The sequence below is a fragment of the Camelus dromedarius genome, chromosome 11 (genome assembly GCF_036321535.1).
Source record: "Camelus dromedarius isolate mCamDro1 chromosome 11, mCamDro1.pat, whole genome shotgun sequence".
NCBI classification, from domain to species: domain Eukaryota; kingdom Metazoa; phylum Chordata; class Mammalia; order Artiodactyla; family Camelidae; genus Camelus; species Camelus dromedarius.
Window position 1 is genome coordinate 21,347,313 of NC_087446.1, and position 13,736 is coordinate 21,361,048.

Below are 13,736 nucleotides of genomic sequence, written 5' to 3' on the forward strand. Positions count from 1 at the left end.
TCCTGGCAGATATTAGTTGCTCAACAAATATTTGAATAAAATAATGACATTGACTAATTAATAAGGAAGTTCACTTTTATTCCTAGAATGTTGACATTTTACCATTAAAAATAATCATTATATTATTAATATGTAATGATATTAAATAATTATATGATATTAAATAATTATATGATTATTATATATGATATAAAATATCATTATAAACAAATGCTGAATTTTATCTGTATTTTGTCTGCATCTATGTAGATAATCATACGAATTTTTTCCCTATTAACATGGAGAATTACATTCACTTAATTGTAAAAGTAAAAATAATCTTGCATTTCTGGAACAAAGCCAACTAGGTCCTGATGTCATATCCTTACTCATTGGTTCACTTAATTAACTAACATTTTAGGTTAATATTTCAGGCTTTGCTTCAAGGTTATTTTTTTTGCCTCATGTGGCAAACAGGCCCAAAGGTGGCCTCCATTTTCAACCCTTCCATAAACTCCTCCCTTTGACAATGGGTAGGGCTTGTGATTTGCTTCCAACTAAATAGAATATGGCAAAGGTAATGATAATTCATTCCCATCACTATAAAGGTATGTGTATATATGTGTACACACACAAGCACACACACATACATGTATACATAGACATACATACCACTTATCACGGGAGCTCGAAAGGGGACCTTGAGCTCCAGATCAAAATGCCACCTGGCCCACACCTTGATTGCAGCCAGTTAAAATGCTTAGCAGAGGACCCAAGTAAGCTATTTTCAGACTCCTGACCCACAGAAACTGAGACAGTAAATGTGTTGCTTTCAGTCTCTTAGGTTGTGGTAATTTGTTACACAGCAAAAGAAAACTAATGCATCTCATTAAACAACTTGGGAAGTGCTTCTTCGTTTTAATTGTCTTTTAGAGCTTTTAATAGTTGGTATAATCCCTTCCTTAAATGATTGTAGAATTCACTGGTGAAGCCATCTGGTTCTAGAGTTTTCTTTGTGAGAAGATTTTTAATTGAAGATTTCATTTCTTTCATCTGAAGTATTTTTTGCACTTTTTATTTTTTGTGTTATCTTGGTAAAGGTATGTTTTTCTAGGAACTTCCTCATTTCATCAACTTTTTTAAAATTCATCAGCATAAACTGTGTTCAGAATATCCTCATTATTTTAAATTTTACCAACCCCTCAGAGATTCATCAGTTAACTTTTTTAAAAAAAAATTTAGCTTTATTTATACTCTGTATTAAATATTTCTATTTTATTAATTTTTGCTGCTAGCTTCATTTTTCCCTTCTTTCTATATCCTAGGTTTTATTTGTTCTATTTTCCTAGCTTCTTGAGATGATGCTTAGATCATTGATTTTCTTAGCTTTCATTTTTTCTAATATAAATTAATGCTATACATCTCTAAGTGGGGCTTAAACCACATCCTACATCTTTCAAGATGTAGTATTCCAGTATCATTGAATTTGACTTTTTTTTCTTATTTTTTATTTTGAACTCTCTCACCAATGAATTAAGTAGAAGTATAAGGCATACTTTCCCAACACTTCAGTACTTTCCATTTATCATCTTTTAATTTCATTTTTTCTATTAATTTCCATCTGAACTCTGATGTAAAAAAACATATTCTGTATGATTTCAGGTCTTTGAAATTTATTGTCTTCTTGTATAACCCATATTTGGGCAATTTTTAGAAATAAAATGCAAGATTATATATCATGGAGGACATGCTTATTTATCACATTGCTCAAATTATCATTATCTTTAAAGATTTTATCTTCCTATTCAACCAGGTATTGAGAGAAGTATTAAAATGTTCCACCATGACTGAGGGTAATTTTAGTCTCCTTTTATTTCTGTTAACTTTTATCTTCTATATTTAAGTGTTTGCTATTAGGAACACAAGCATGTAAAATTTCATTCTTCCATTTTTTTATATTTCAGTATCTCTCTTTTTATATTTAATATTTTTTCTGAAAGAATACACTTTCTGATGTTAATGTAGCTGCATGTGCTTTTATTTTTTTTTATCTAGTATTATATGGTATATCTTTTATATCATTTTAGTTTCAGACTTTATTTCCACATTTTAGATTTCTTTCATAAACTACACAAAGTTTTTAAAAAATCATTCAGAAAGTCTTTCACAGAACTAGAACAAATCATAATAAAATTTATATGGAACCACAAAAGACCTAGAATTGCCAAAACATTACTGAAGAAAAAGAAAGAGGCTGGAGGAATAACTCTCTCAGACTTCAGACAATACTACAGAACTACAATAATCAAAACAGCATGGTATTGGTACAAAAACAGAAATATGGACCAATGGAACAGAATACAGAGCCCAGAAATGAACCCACAAACTTTGGGTCAACTAATCTTCAACAAAGGAGGCAAGAATATACAATGGAATAAAGACAGTCTCTTTAGGAAATGGTGTTGGGAAAACTGGACAGCAGCATGTCAATCAGTGAAACTAGAACACTCTCTTACACCATACATAAAAATCAACTCAAAATGGATCAAATACTTAAACATAAGACAAGATACAATAAACCTCCTAGAAGAAAATAATAGGCAAAACATTATCTGACATACATCTCAAAAATGTTCTCCTAGAACAGTCTACTCAAGCAATAGAAATAAAAGCAAGAATAAACAAATGGGACCTAATGAAACTTACAAGCTTCTGCACAGCAAAGGAAACCAGAAGTAAAACAAAATGACAACCTAAGAAATGGGAGAAAATTTTTGCCAATGAAACTGACAAAGGCTTGATCTCCAGAATATATAAGCAGCTCATACGACTTAATAAGAAAGAAACAAACAACCCAATCCAAAAATGGGCAGAAGACCTAAACAAGCAATTCTCCAAGGAAGAAATACAAATGATCAAAAGGCACATGAAAAAATGCTCAATATCACTAATTATCAGAGAAATGCAAATCAAAACTACAATGAGGTATCACCTCACACCAGTCAGAATGGTCATCATTCAAAAGTCCACAAATGACAAATGCTGGAGAGGCTGTGGAGAAAAGGGAACCCTCCTACACTGCTGGTGGGAATGTAGTTTGGTGCAGCCACTGTGGAAAACAGTATGGAGATTCCTCAAAAGACTAGGAATAGACTTACCATATAACCCAGGAATCCCGCTCCTGGGCATACATCCAGAAGGAACCCTACTTCAAAAAGACATCTGCACCCCAATGTTCATAGCAGCACTATTTACAATAGCCAAGACATGGAAACAGCCTAAATGTCCATCAACAGATGACTGGATAAAGAAGATGTGGTATATTTATATAATGGAATACTATTAAGCCATAAAAACTGACAACATAATGCCATTTGCAGCAACATGGATGTTCCTGGAGAATGTCATTCTAAGTGAAGTAAGCCAGAAAGAGAAAGAAGAATACCATATGACATCGCTAATATGTGGAATCTAAAAAACAAAACAAAAACAAAACAAAAATAAATGCAAAACAGAAACAGACTCATAGATATAGAACACAAACTTGTGGTTGCCTGGGGGTGGGGGTGGAAAGGGACAGACTGGGATTTCAAAATGTAGAATAGATAAACAAGATTATACTGTATAACACAGGGAAATATATACAAGATATTATGGTAGCTCACAGCAAAAAAGAAATGTGACAATGAATATATGTATGTTCATGTATAACTGAAAAATTGTGCTGTATACTGGAATTTGACACAACATTGTAAAATGACTATAACTCAATAAAAAAAAGTTAAAAAAATCATTCAGACAATCTATTTCACATTGACTATCTTTCAACTTATATTTCATGCAATTACTTATATACCTTTATTTAAAAGTTAGAATAATGATGTTGGTTGTAATGTCAAATTTTAATGAATTTCCTGGCCTTTTAGGGAATGGTGATGTAATTTAAATGAAACCCAGTGTTTTTGTATAGGAATATCAAGGAGGTTTTAAATTTGTTTTCAAAAAGTGTTGTCCATAGAAGAAAAAGAGTCACTCATATGGATTACCCATTTTAATCTATGATGAGGAAAAGTAAAAATGGAAAAAATAACTAGCATTACCAAAACGCTTTCTACCACACTCCAATAAAAGTATAAATGGTTCCTAGTTATAAAATATAAGAATAAGAATACCTAGAGAATGTGTTATATAGCCAGAAGATGATTTTGCAGCTTTCAAGCTTGATGAATGCTTTTGGTGAAATATTAAAATTTTAATATTGTAACTGTTCCACTTTTCCTATAACACTTATAACATTATAAATATGCTTCAATAGCTTCAAATATCTTTTGAAAAATAATTTAATAGCATATCATAAAATCTTTAAGGCATATTCTTGCTATGTGGTATTCTTGAAACAACATAGATTCTAACTGAAAGTAAAAATTCTGCATAATCTCAACTTTATTATGAATATAAAATCAGATTCCTTTTTAAAGTGCCTGTAGTGGTTATAATTAATGCTAAGTGAAAAACAGAATATGCATGTAATTTCAGCATTTACATTTTGAGGATTCATGTTTCCCTGAGTGTGCATTTGAAAAAGACAATCTCGTTTCAGAGAATTAGCTAGAGAAAACTGTTTACCTTCCAGATACATGTGTTCCTTCACAGAGAAACTCATTCTTAGGTAGGGCTAGAGGAAAGTAAGCCCTAATGTTGATTTCTCTGGAAGCCCAAAGAGGAAGAAGAGGAGGATCCCAATCCACAAAAGTTTGCAGTGTCTTACCCAGTCACACTTTGATGAATACCAATGGTAGAAAGGGGCAAATCTTCAGAACACTAGCTTCTTCCTCATTTCGCCAAAGGAGGTAGAGCATCACCTCTTTGGGATCTCAGGAAAAGCAGCGGCAGCAGCCTTAGATCTGTGCAAGTCCTGCTACCTCAGGCTATGTGGGAATGGGCCATCAGACCCTCCTTCTTTGAGGGCCCACTGGGTGCAGTCATGACTGTTTTCTGGAATAGCCAAATAAGCACTGGCCCATAGCCTAATCTCAATAAGGCTGCACAGGTGTCTAGCTGTTAAGCTCCACAGGCACATGGAGAGTTTCTGGGGTTTTAGAAAGAAATAACCCACCTTTACTTTTTAAACAGATATCCTCAAACTAGATTTAATTTTATATTCTAAATAACTTCAGCAATTAAATTTCAACTGATGTACTTTAAGATGCAGCAGCCAGTTTTACCAGTTGCTAAAGTTGATAGAATTGAAATACTTTTGGATACAAGGTAAGGAAAGACCCTTGATTTCTTCCCATCCAGAATAAAGGCTCTAATTTAATGCAAGTTAGATCTTGAAGACCTGGTTCAACATTCACCTTTCAAAACAAGTCTTCCCCCCAAATAAATTCAAATCCCTTCAAACACACTTACTATAGTTATTACCATATAATACATATGTAATTATGTATTTATATACCCATTTTTTGCACTTATCAATCATATTTTAGAAGAAACAAATGCTAGCCAGTTAGAGTATAAAAATCTATAGCACTGAATTTATGTCTTTCATTTTTTGCTAAGGTACCCAGAATAGCACTATGAACATCATAGACATTACAAATATGTTTCTTAAATAAACCTTTATTCTTACTTTATATTTTTGACATTTTAATGAGCAATTATATGTACAAAGCTCTATTCATCCATCTGTCTTTTCAGATAGACATCCTAAATTATAAGCATCTTTGATCAAGAATAAAAATAGTCCACTTTATTATGTTGGATATGAACAGTCTAATTAGAAACCAGCCTCTTGTTTAGTGAAGAAACTAAATAAATCTGCCTTACTTTTTGTAGGATGAAATGTATATGTAAATATACATAAAATAATTACATATATGTTTTATCCTTAAATGTGCTTATATATGCTATATATAAATACACATATATATACACAAATAAGCAAATTCATGTATAATAAAAATGAACAGAAATAGAAAAGAAGGTGGGAAAAAAGAACAAAATACAAATATGTACAATGTCTGTAGTTGAAATTATATTACTATTTAGGACAAAATTATAATAGGGATTTTGAGGAGCAAAGATAGTTAAAATAACATATTAAACTTTATATGATCTGAAAACAGTATATATTAATATATAGTTCAATATAGTATTATCATTATTAACAAAAATAATATATCTTTGCAATAATGCAAGTTCCTAATTTATTTTGCTTATTATGCATTTTTTAATTAACATAATGATTTTCCCTCAAAAACTTTCAAGTACCTTTATTCTTATAGATTGATTAAAAACTGACAATAAGTAACAAGTAATACTCTATTTCTAACAAGGAGTTATTACTCTCAGCTTCCCAAATAATTCACCTATACTGGTGAATCATTTCTAAAATATTTCCTATCACATTGATCACGAGTGAAACAATATACTGAGAAATCTCAAAAATGCTTCCATATTCAGTGTTATTCTAAACCCAACCTTCAGACGTTAGTTTATAATTCATATCTCTTTGCTCACTTTCATGTTTAACATAATTTAAGTTTTTGAATGTAGGAAGCCATATTTGGAATGTGCCCTCTAATTCAGTAGTTTATGTTGAAATATAGATGCTTAAATAGTTCTAATCAGTAATGCATTAATGAATAGGAAATAACCTAACATGGAAATCTTTTGGTATCATATGTGCTAAGCATTACATGTCTTTCATGATAAAAATCCCTGCATATAAACCATCTTTCATTATTTTGGTTACTTATTTATGGCACCAATATTTTAAGTACCTATTTTGACAAGTTAAAAAATTAATCAATTAATTGATTAAAATGAAGTTGTTGAGTCCTTTCTTCCCTATCCCCTACCCACACTGGCATATAGGAAGCAAACATCTGATTCAGCTGTTATGTGCATCCCCAGACTCGAAGGGATACACATTAATTTCTTTCTCCCCTAGTCTTACATATATTTCATGGAATCACCCACTGACAGACCTGCTGAATAAATACCCAAACACTGGGGATACCACTGCCTTCTTCTATGAGTCACTGCTTTGGGTCCACCCTCATCTGACTTAGGAGAAGCATAAGGTTTTTTTACTGCACCACTCTCTACCAGCTGAAACTCTGCCAATGAGCCCTTTCTGATCTTCATTGAGAGAGGCTCAAGGTGGTGATTCATAGCAGCAGGACTGATACTACTCTCATTGTTAATTCGTAAATCTGTGGTATGTCTAGCACTCCTCCTCAGAAGGTAGAGGTGATGCTTATCATCAATGGTACCAAGCTTTGAGGCTCTAAGTAAAATTTTGAATCAGCAATGGAAGTTCCATTTCACATCCTTTACTCTCTTATTTATTGAAAGCTTCAATTTGTTCCACCTGAAGACCTATTAAAATTATTATTAAAATTCTTCTTCTTCATTCATTAATTATTCATTACTCAGTTGCCAAACTAGAAAGTTCAAAAATCAGCCTTGAGTTTTTAAATAAGTCTCATTCTCCTTCCTCCAAATAACCCCCTATTCTTGTGTATTGCTCATGAATCAGTCCATTCCTCTCCATTTTCACTGTCACTTGATAGGCTCATACTAAAAATTTAATGTTTTACTCAAAATACAATGTTGACTTTCTGCTAAAATACTACCTCAATGAGTTTTATAACGCAGTGGGACTGGGGAAAAAAAAAAAAAAGGTCACCATCATTATTTTCATCACCTCTCCTTTGGATGACTACAAGAGTCCTTTTCACTGGTTTCCCTGCTTGGACTTTTACCTCAATCACTCGTCCATAGAGCCAGGAAAATGTCTCTAAAGGACAGGGCAGATTAAATGACTCTCCTTTTTAAAGACTTTGATGGATCCTCACGGTCTTTAGTATACATCACAATTTTTTTTTCTATGAAATTTCTTATCTCTTCCTCTGGTTTAACCTTTTTTTCTCTATCTCACTGCTACTTTCCATCCTCTAGCCACTCTGAGTTATTTTCTCATTTTTTGACTTATGCATACACTATTTCCTTGTTTAAGATGCCAGGCTTCACCTTCCTCAGCTGACAAACTTCAACTCATCCTACAACTAGACATTAATTTATTTTATTTGCCTTCTTTGATCCTCCAGACTCTTTCCGTTCTCACCAGTTGGGTTATGTGACCTTCTCTCTTTCATCTCATCCTGTGCTTACATTATACTGTAATTACTTTTTACCAACCTGTCTACTCCACTATATTCTGAAAGGAGAAACTGAATTGTTTACCACTGTATTTCCAAAACCTAACTAAATGTGTAGCACATAGTGTACACTCAAACATAATACTGAATTCTGACTAAACAAATTGGAGAATGAAAGCAAGTGATACAGCAATATGACAGTCAGGTTGAAAGAGATTAAATTAGATAACATTTCAGATTCACATTTTTTTAATCCCCTTATCTTTTGAAGCAAGTGTGTAGAACATTGATCTTTTTTGAATAAGCAAATTAAAATCAGTTTTGGAGACTTCGACTTTTTCATGCTGTTCACAATTTGAAAAATATATAACCTGGTCTAAACAGCACTCTCAGGAAATTGAATTTGTTTTAAATTCTGTGGAGTGTTTACTCAACTTGCTAAGAACCATCAGGAAGACCATTAAAATGAGAACAGAAAGTACAAAAATACGGAATGTACAATTCTGTTTCCTCAGTGGGGAAAAAATTAATAGAGCTGGAGAATGTTCAGGACAGTGTGCACGTCAAGCCCAAGGATACGGACTAAATTGGTGTTCACTTATTCACCACACTCTAGAAATGAGGAGAACCATTATCATTTGAATAAAGGAAACTTAGAATAATCAAAATGCTAAGATGTGTAGGAACCAAATTTATCTTATTACTCTGAGGTAACAAACAAAGAAAAACAAGAGAGGAACTGAATAGCCCCAGTGGCATTTTTGCTCTAAGTTCTGGATGAGGCAATGAGGTGGACTGAATTCAAACACTGATAACAGCACTCTGAAATATCAGGACACTCTGACATTTGACCAATGTGTTCAGAAATTTGTTTCATATAGTCTAGAGTTTGTCCCACCTAACTCCTTAATAGATTTTGTCTATATTCACCCTTAAAAAGAATCAGAAATAGTAAGACAGTGAATAGCTAGTTTATAAATAACCAGAAACTTTCTTAAACCAATACAAAGGGAAACTCCCCTCCTTGTGCACATTAGTCTGCTTGGGTCTGTGTCACTAAACTTAACTTTTGTGGCCAAGCTATGCTACTAAATCCCGCCAGCAGACTTAGACCTAGCTAACAGTCTGAGACAAATCCTGGCTCCAGGCCAAGGGTTGGCCAACACCTCTATGACACTGGCTCATGGGCTCAAGACAGGACATGATCTATCACACTGCTGGTTCTGCACAGACCTGCATATCCACAGCTCTCTAGATACCAGTTTAGCTGGTATAGCAGTATAACTTTTCATGCTTTATACCTGTTTTTCAGTATCCAAAATCTGCTTGGCCATCAGAAGCTGAGTTACTTAGACCTTACCTTGGTCTTCCTAAGGCTGGCCTGATGGCCTGACAATGTGATAACCTGGGACACCCCTGATATCTTACATTTCACAAGGTTTTGATATTTTAATAATGTTAATATTTTAAAGTTAATACACTATGACAAAATGGTGTATTAAAAAGCACTATTTAACTTAATAATTATATTTTACCCTTTAGAGTTTAATTATCTTTCTTTCCCTTTATTTTATATGTAAATATATGCTATGTTTTTAGACTGGAGCTTAATCTGTGATCCAGTTTTTGTGAATGAAAAATAAATGCAGAATGTAGAGTATCTTTCATATAATTTTTCAAAGATGATTTTAAGTTAACATAACAGGCAATATTTTTCTCAATGATAGAAGAGTTTATTTTCTAAGATAACTATGTGATTTAGAAAAACCTATAAGTTCTATTTACAGCAGTGACTGATTTCCAGTTTATGAATTTAAAAACATAGTGTCTGAAATTCTTTTCAGAAGAAAGCGATTATAAAACTTCTTGAATGGCCCCTGAATATAATTAATGAGTGATTCTCTCTTTCATTATTAGCATTAAAACTGAGACTACCTAAATTTTCAAAAAACCTACTTAACATTTATTGTTAAAAATATTAATGCAGACTATATTCATGAGTTCAAATTTATTACCAGACATGCAAATTTGCAAATTTATAATGACATTTGCAAATTTGACACAACTTTTTATACATGCTTGCTATTTAAAAAAATGTAAAATTCACTTTTTTTAATGCTTCAGAAATATTTATATCTGTCCACAGAAAAAATTTCAAGTTTTAAATATACCATTTATATTTAAAGATATATGTGATATTTCTATTATATGGGTAAAGAAATTACTCCATAGCTATACCTCCTTGTGAGAGACCATTCACTCAACACTTTATAGATTCTGTTCAATGAGTGAAAATTATAGGACCTTGAAGATCCTACCAATGAAAATTTCATCACAGAATGGGTTTAGTAATTATAAACATTTATATAAAATATATAACTTTAGAAATGGATAATGAATAACTGTATTTAGATAATTATAAATATCTTTTTCAAAGAAAGGAAAAATAATATGAAACCTCAAATGGACTTAAGTTATACATAATTTACTCTGACTTTCAGTTTTCTAATTTGGGGGCAAAAATAAAAGCTTCATTCAGTCTTATTCTTAAGTGACTGAAGCAACTCTAGATACTACTACCATTTCACCGTCATACTGTGACTACCTTATAAGCTTTATGGGGGGCTAAACAGTGGTTTTATTACATAGCTCTCAGTAATATGCTGTTGATAGCTCTTTAACAATGGGAGACACTAAATACATGTGTCCTGTTAACACCCCAGATTTTCTAAGCTCTTATGTACTCTGACATTTGCATGATGTCTTTCACTTTACAAAAAGTTATAAAACAAATGCACAACCATTGAAGCAGGAAAATGTAGACAGCAGTATAAAATACCCATCATCATGGTAGGGGATGGCCAAAACAGAAATTTTATCTTCACAACATTAGAAATTATATCTAAAGAAAAAAACCACATATATGTAGTATAAAAATACAGACACATATACACACTTATAGGTCTTGGGAATGAAGTTGACTAAGATTGCCTTCAGGACAACCTCTATCCTTTCAGTGACCTTTTACCCCTGCAAGGGGTTTCTTTCAATAACTAGGCTTTATGCTGACTTAATCTTCCATGTTTAGAAACATGCCTTCTTGAAAGGATATGATAAACACTACCATATCCTTTATTGTTAATTTATTTTAACAGGTAAACAATGGGCAAGAGTTTTATGTCCACTTGCAGAAGAGAGGTGTTTTGTTTTGAACAAGGGACAAATCCTCTTAAAACAAACATCTCTGACTGTAGAATTTTTTCAGGAATTAGTAAATAGTGAGGGAGGTATTTTGAAGGAAACAGTTTTATTCTTCTAATAAAAGCTGAATGCTATGCACAAACACAGTGCAAGGCAGCAGGGTGAAATGACATCACAAAAGCAGTCACCTACACCACCCTACATATAAGCTGGTCATAAATCCTGTCACAGTATACTTGCTGGACTGACTGACATTTCATCTTGTCTTATGTTGCAATGTAATAGGTTCTGGGACTAAATAAAAGCGGCTATCTGAGGACAACACATTTTTTTTCCTGCATAAATTCAGACAGTGAAAATAAAGGGAAGGGAAAGGACTAAAATGTGTTGTTTCACCTAGTTTAGGAGCAATTTGATGAAGACTAAACAGAATCATGAGACACACGAGAATGAGACAGGAGAGAAAGAGCTACAATTGAAGGTTATCTTTTTAACATCTCACCAATATTTTAATCTAAGTATGTACTTCACCTCGATACCCGGATGAAGTATAGCTAAAAAATTGATAACACAGGGTTCTGCGTGTTCCACACTAAACCTCACAGCGCTAAGTACAAAGCAAACAGTGACAAAATTTTATGCATTGACTATTTGTTGAAATAAATTTAATCTTATTACTTTAATATACACCATGAACTCATGTTTGAGCCTCAAGCATGAAATCGCAGGAATCTTAATTTATTCAATGTTTTTTGAAATCAGACATCACAAAAAGGACAAAGATGCCAACACTAGACCATCAATCTTGTTATAGCTTAAAAATGATAATCTTTTAAAATTTTAGAGCATTTTCTCTAATTTTCTAGACGCTTCCTGGGTAAAGCATGGAAGAAACAGCAATACCAAGAATCAATACTGTGAAAAAATGGGCTGATAAAATAATTTTTGTCAGTAACTAGAAAATATATTCCAACCAAAATCTTACACATACTTAAAGTGTTAAACTCTCAAGTTCCAAAAGGTTTTAACTTTTGGTGTAGTACATCAGTAGGACATAAGGTACGTACATACTCTAATGAAGCTTTTATTTTTATTGTTAGAGTCAATATATGGAAATGAATTTTATGACTTATTAAAACTTTTTAAAACATCAAATGACAGCTTAAAGCAAGTTCACATTTTTGTATTAGTTACTGCAATAGCTACAAAGTTTTGAAAGAAACTATTTCCAAAAGTTACCTGTATGACAAATGTATACAAGTAACTGTCTAATGATCTGGTATGCACATAATTTAACTCATCAATAGTTAAATTTAATGAAGAATCTAACTTACCGGTGGATCAGCCCCCTTAGAACCAGTCAGCCCTCCTGTTAGGGATTCGATATCCTGAAAAGGGGAGAGGTGTTGATTGTAAAATGCTACTCAACAGCATGGAGAATTTCCCAGTCCCACAGTGTTTTATTTTCTTTAGCTTCAAAGTTAGGGCACTCAGCTACATTTGTTTTGTTTTGCTCTGTTTCATTTTGTTTTGTTTTGAGACAATTTTGCACACTATAATGCTATACAAATAGCTGCATAAAAAAATCTAGATAGTTTCTCCAACTCTGTACAACGTATAAATTTTAAAAACACACACTAATTATTCTTGAAATATACAAAGAAAATGGCTCTATGTGGGAAAGCAGATGTTTCGTTCTCTAAGGAGCTGAAGTGAGGGCAGAACAGGAAAGAAAAAATAACAAAACTGCAATTTAACATATTATTTGCAAAAATATTAAACCCATGGAAAATGTTTAACCTACAAAAAATTCTAATTATCTATAGCAATTCTATTACTATACATGGAAGATAAAAACATAAAACAGATATGGGTAGATTAGCTATTCTTTTACAAGGATTGATTTCTAGTCTTGAGTCAGCAACCACAGTAGATCATCCTGAGTAATGACTATAATAGACAAAGGTATCATAAATGGAGAAGACAAAGGTATCATAAATGGAGAAATGGGTGATGCTGTGACAAACTGGAGAGCAAGTGCCTGTTTATAGGGAAAACTACAACTCAGCCTTATCAGTTGTAGGGTTTTGATTTCAGGGTTACTAATCATATGACTTTTTCAAAAGAAGCTAGAATTCCAGATTTTTAATGTTGGCAATTGTTTTAATTTTTAAAACATCCCCACTCTCCCCAGATCAAAACAAAAGCAAAAACAAAAACTGCTCATAGGTAGCTGAATAACAGTTTGAGGCTACATTGAGAAGTTACACTTTTTTTGCTAAAAAGTTTCTTTCTTGTGACCCTGGTCACTTATCTGTTTGCATCTAGCTGAAAGAATAGAGTTGAGGAACCTGGGAAAATACAGTTGCAGCAAGAAATCAACGATGA

The 13,736-nt window shown here is 32.6% G+C and overlaps 1 protein-coding gene across 3 annotated transcripts in view; it reads right to left on the reverse strand.

The window, feature by feature from the left end:
* The window catches only part of PPFIA2 (PTPRF interacting protein alpha 2), a 389,841-nt gene that overhangs the window by 303,420 nt on the left and 72,685 nt on the right, over positions 1 to 13,736 (reverse strand). For all 3 annotated transcript variants that reach the window (XM_064491562.1, XM_031463070.2, XM_031463072.2), the window contains one exon: positions 12,683 to 12,736. In XM_064491562.1, the coding sequence (XP_064347632.1) occupies positions 12,683 to 12,736 (54 nt within the window). The remainder of the gene's footprint in view (positions 1 to 12,682; positions 12,737 to 13,736) is intronic.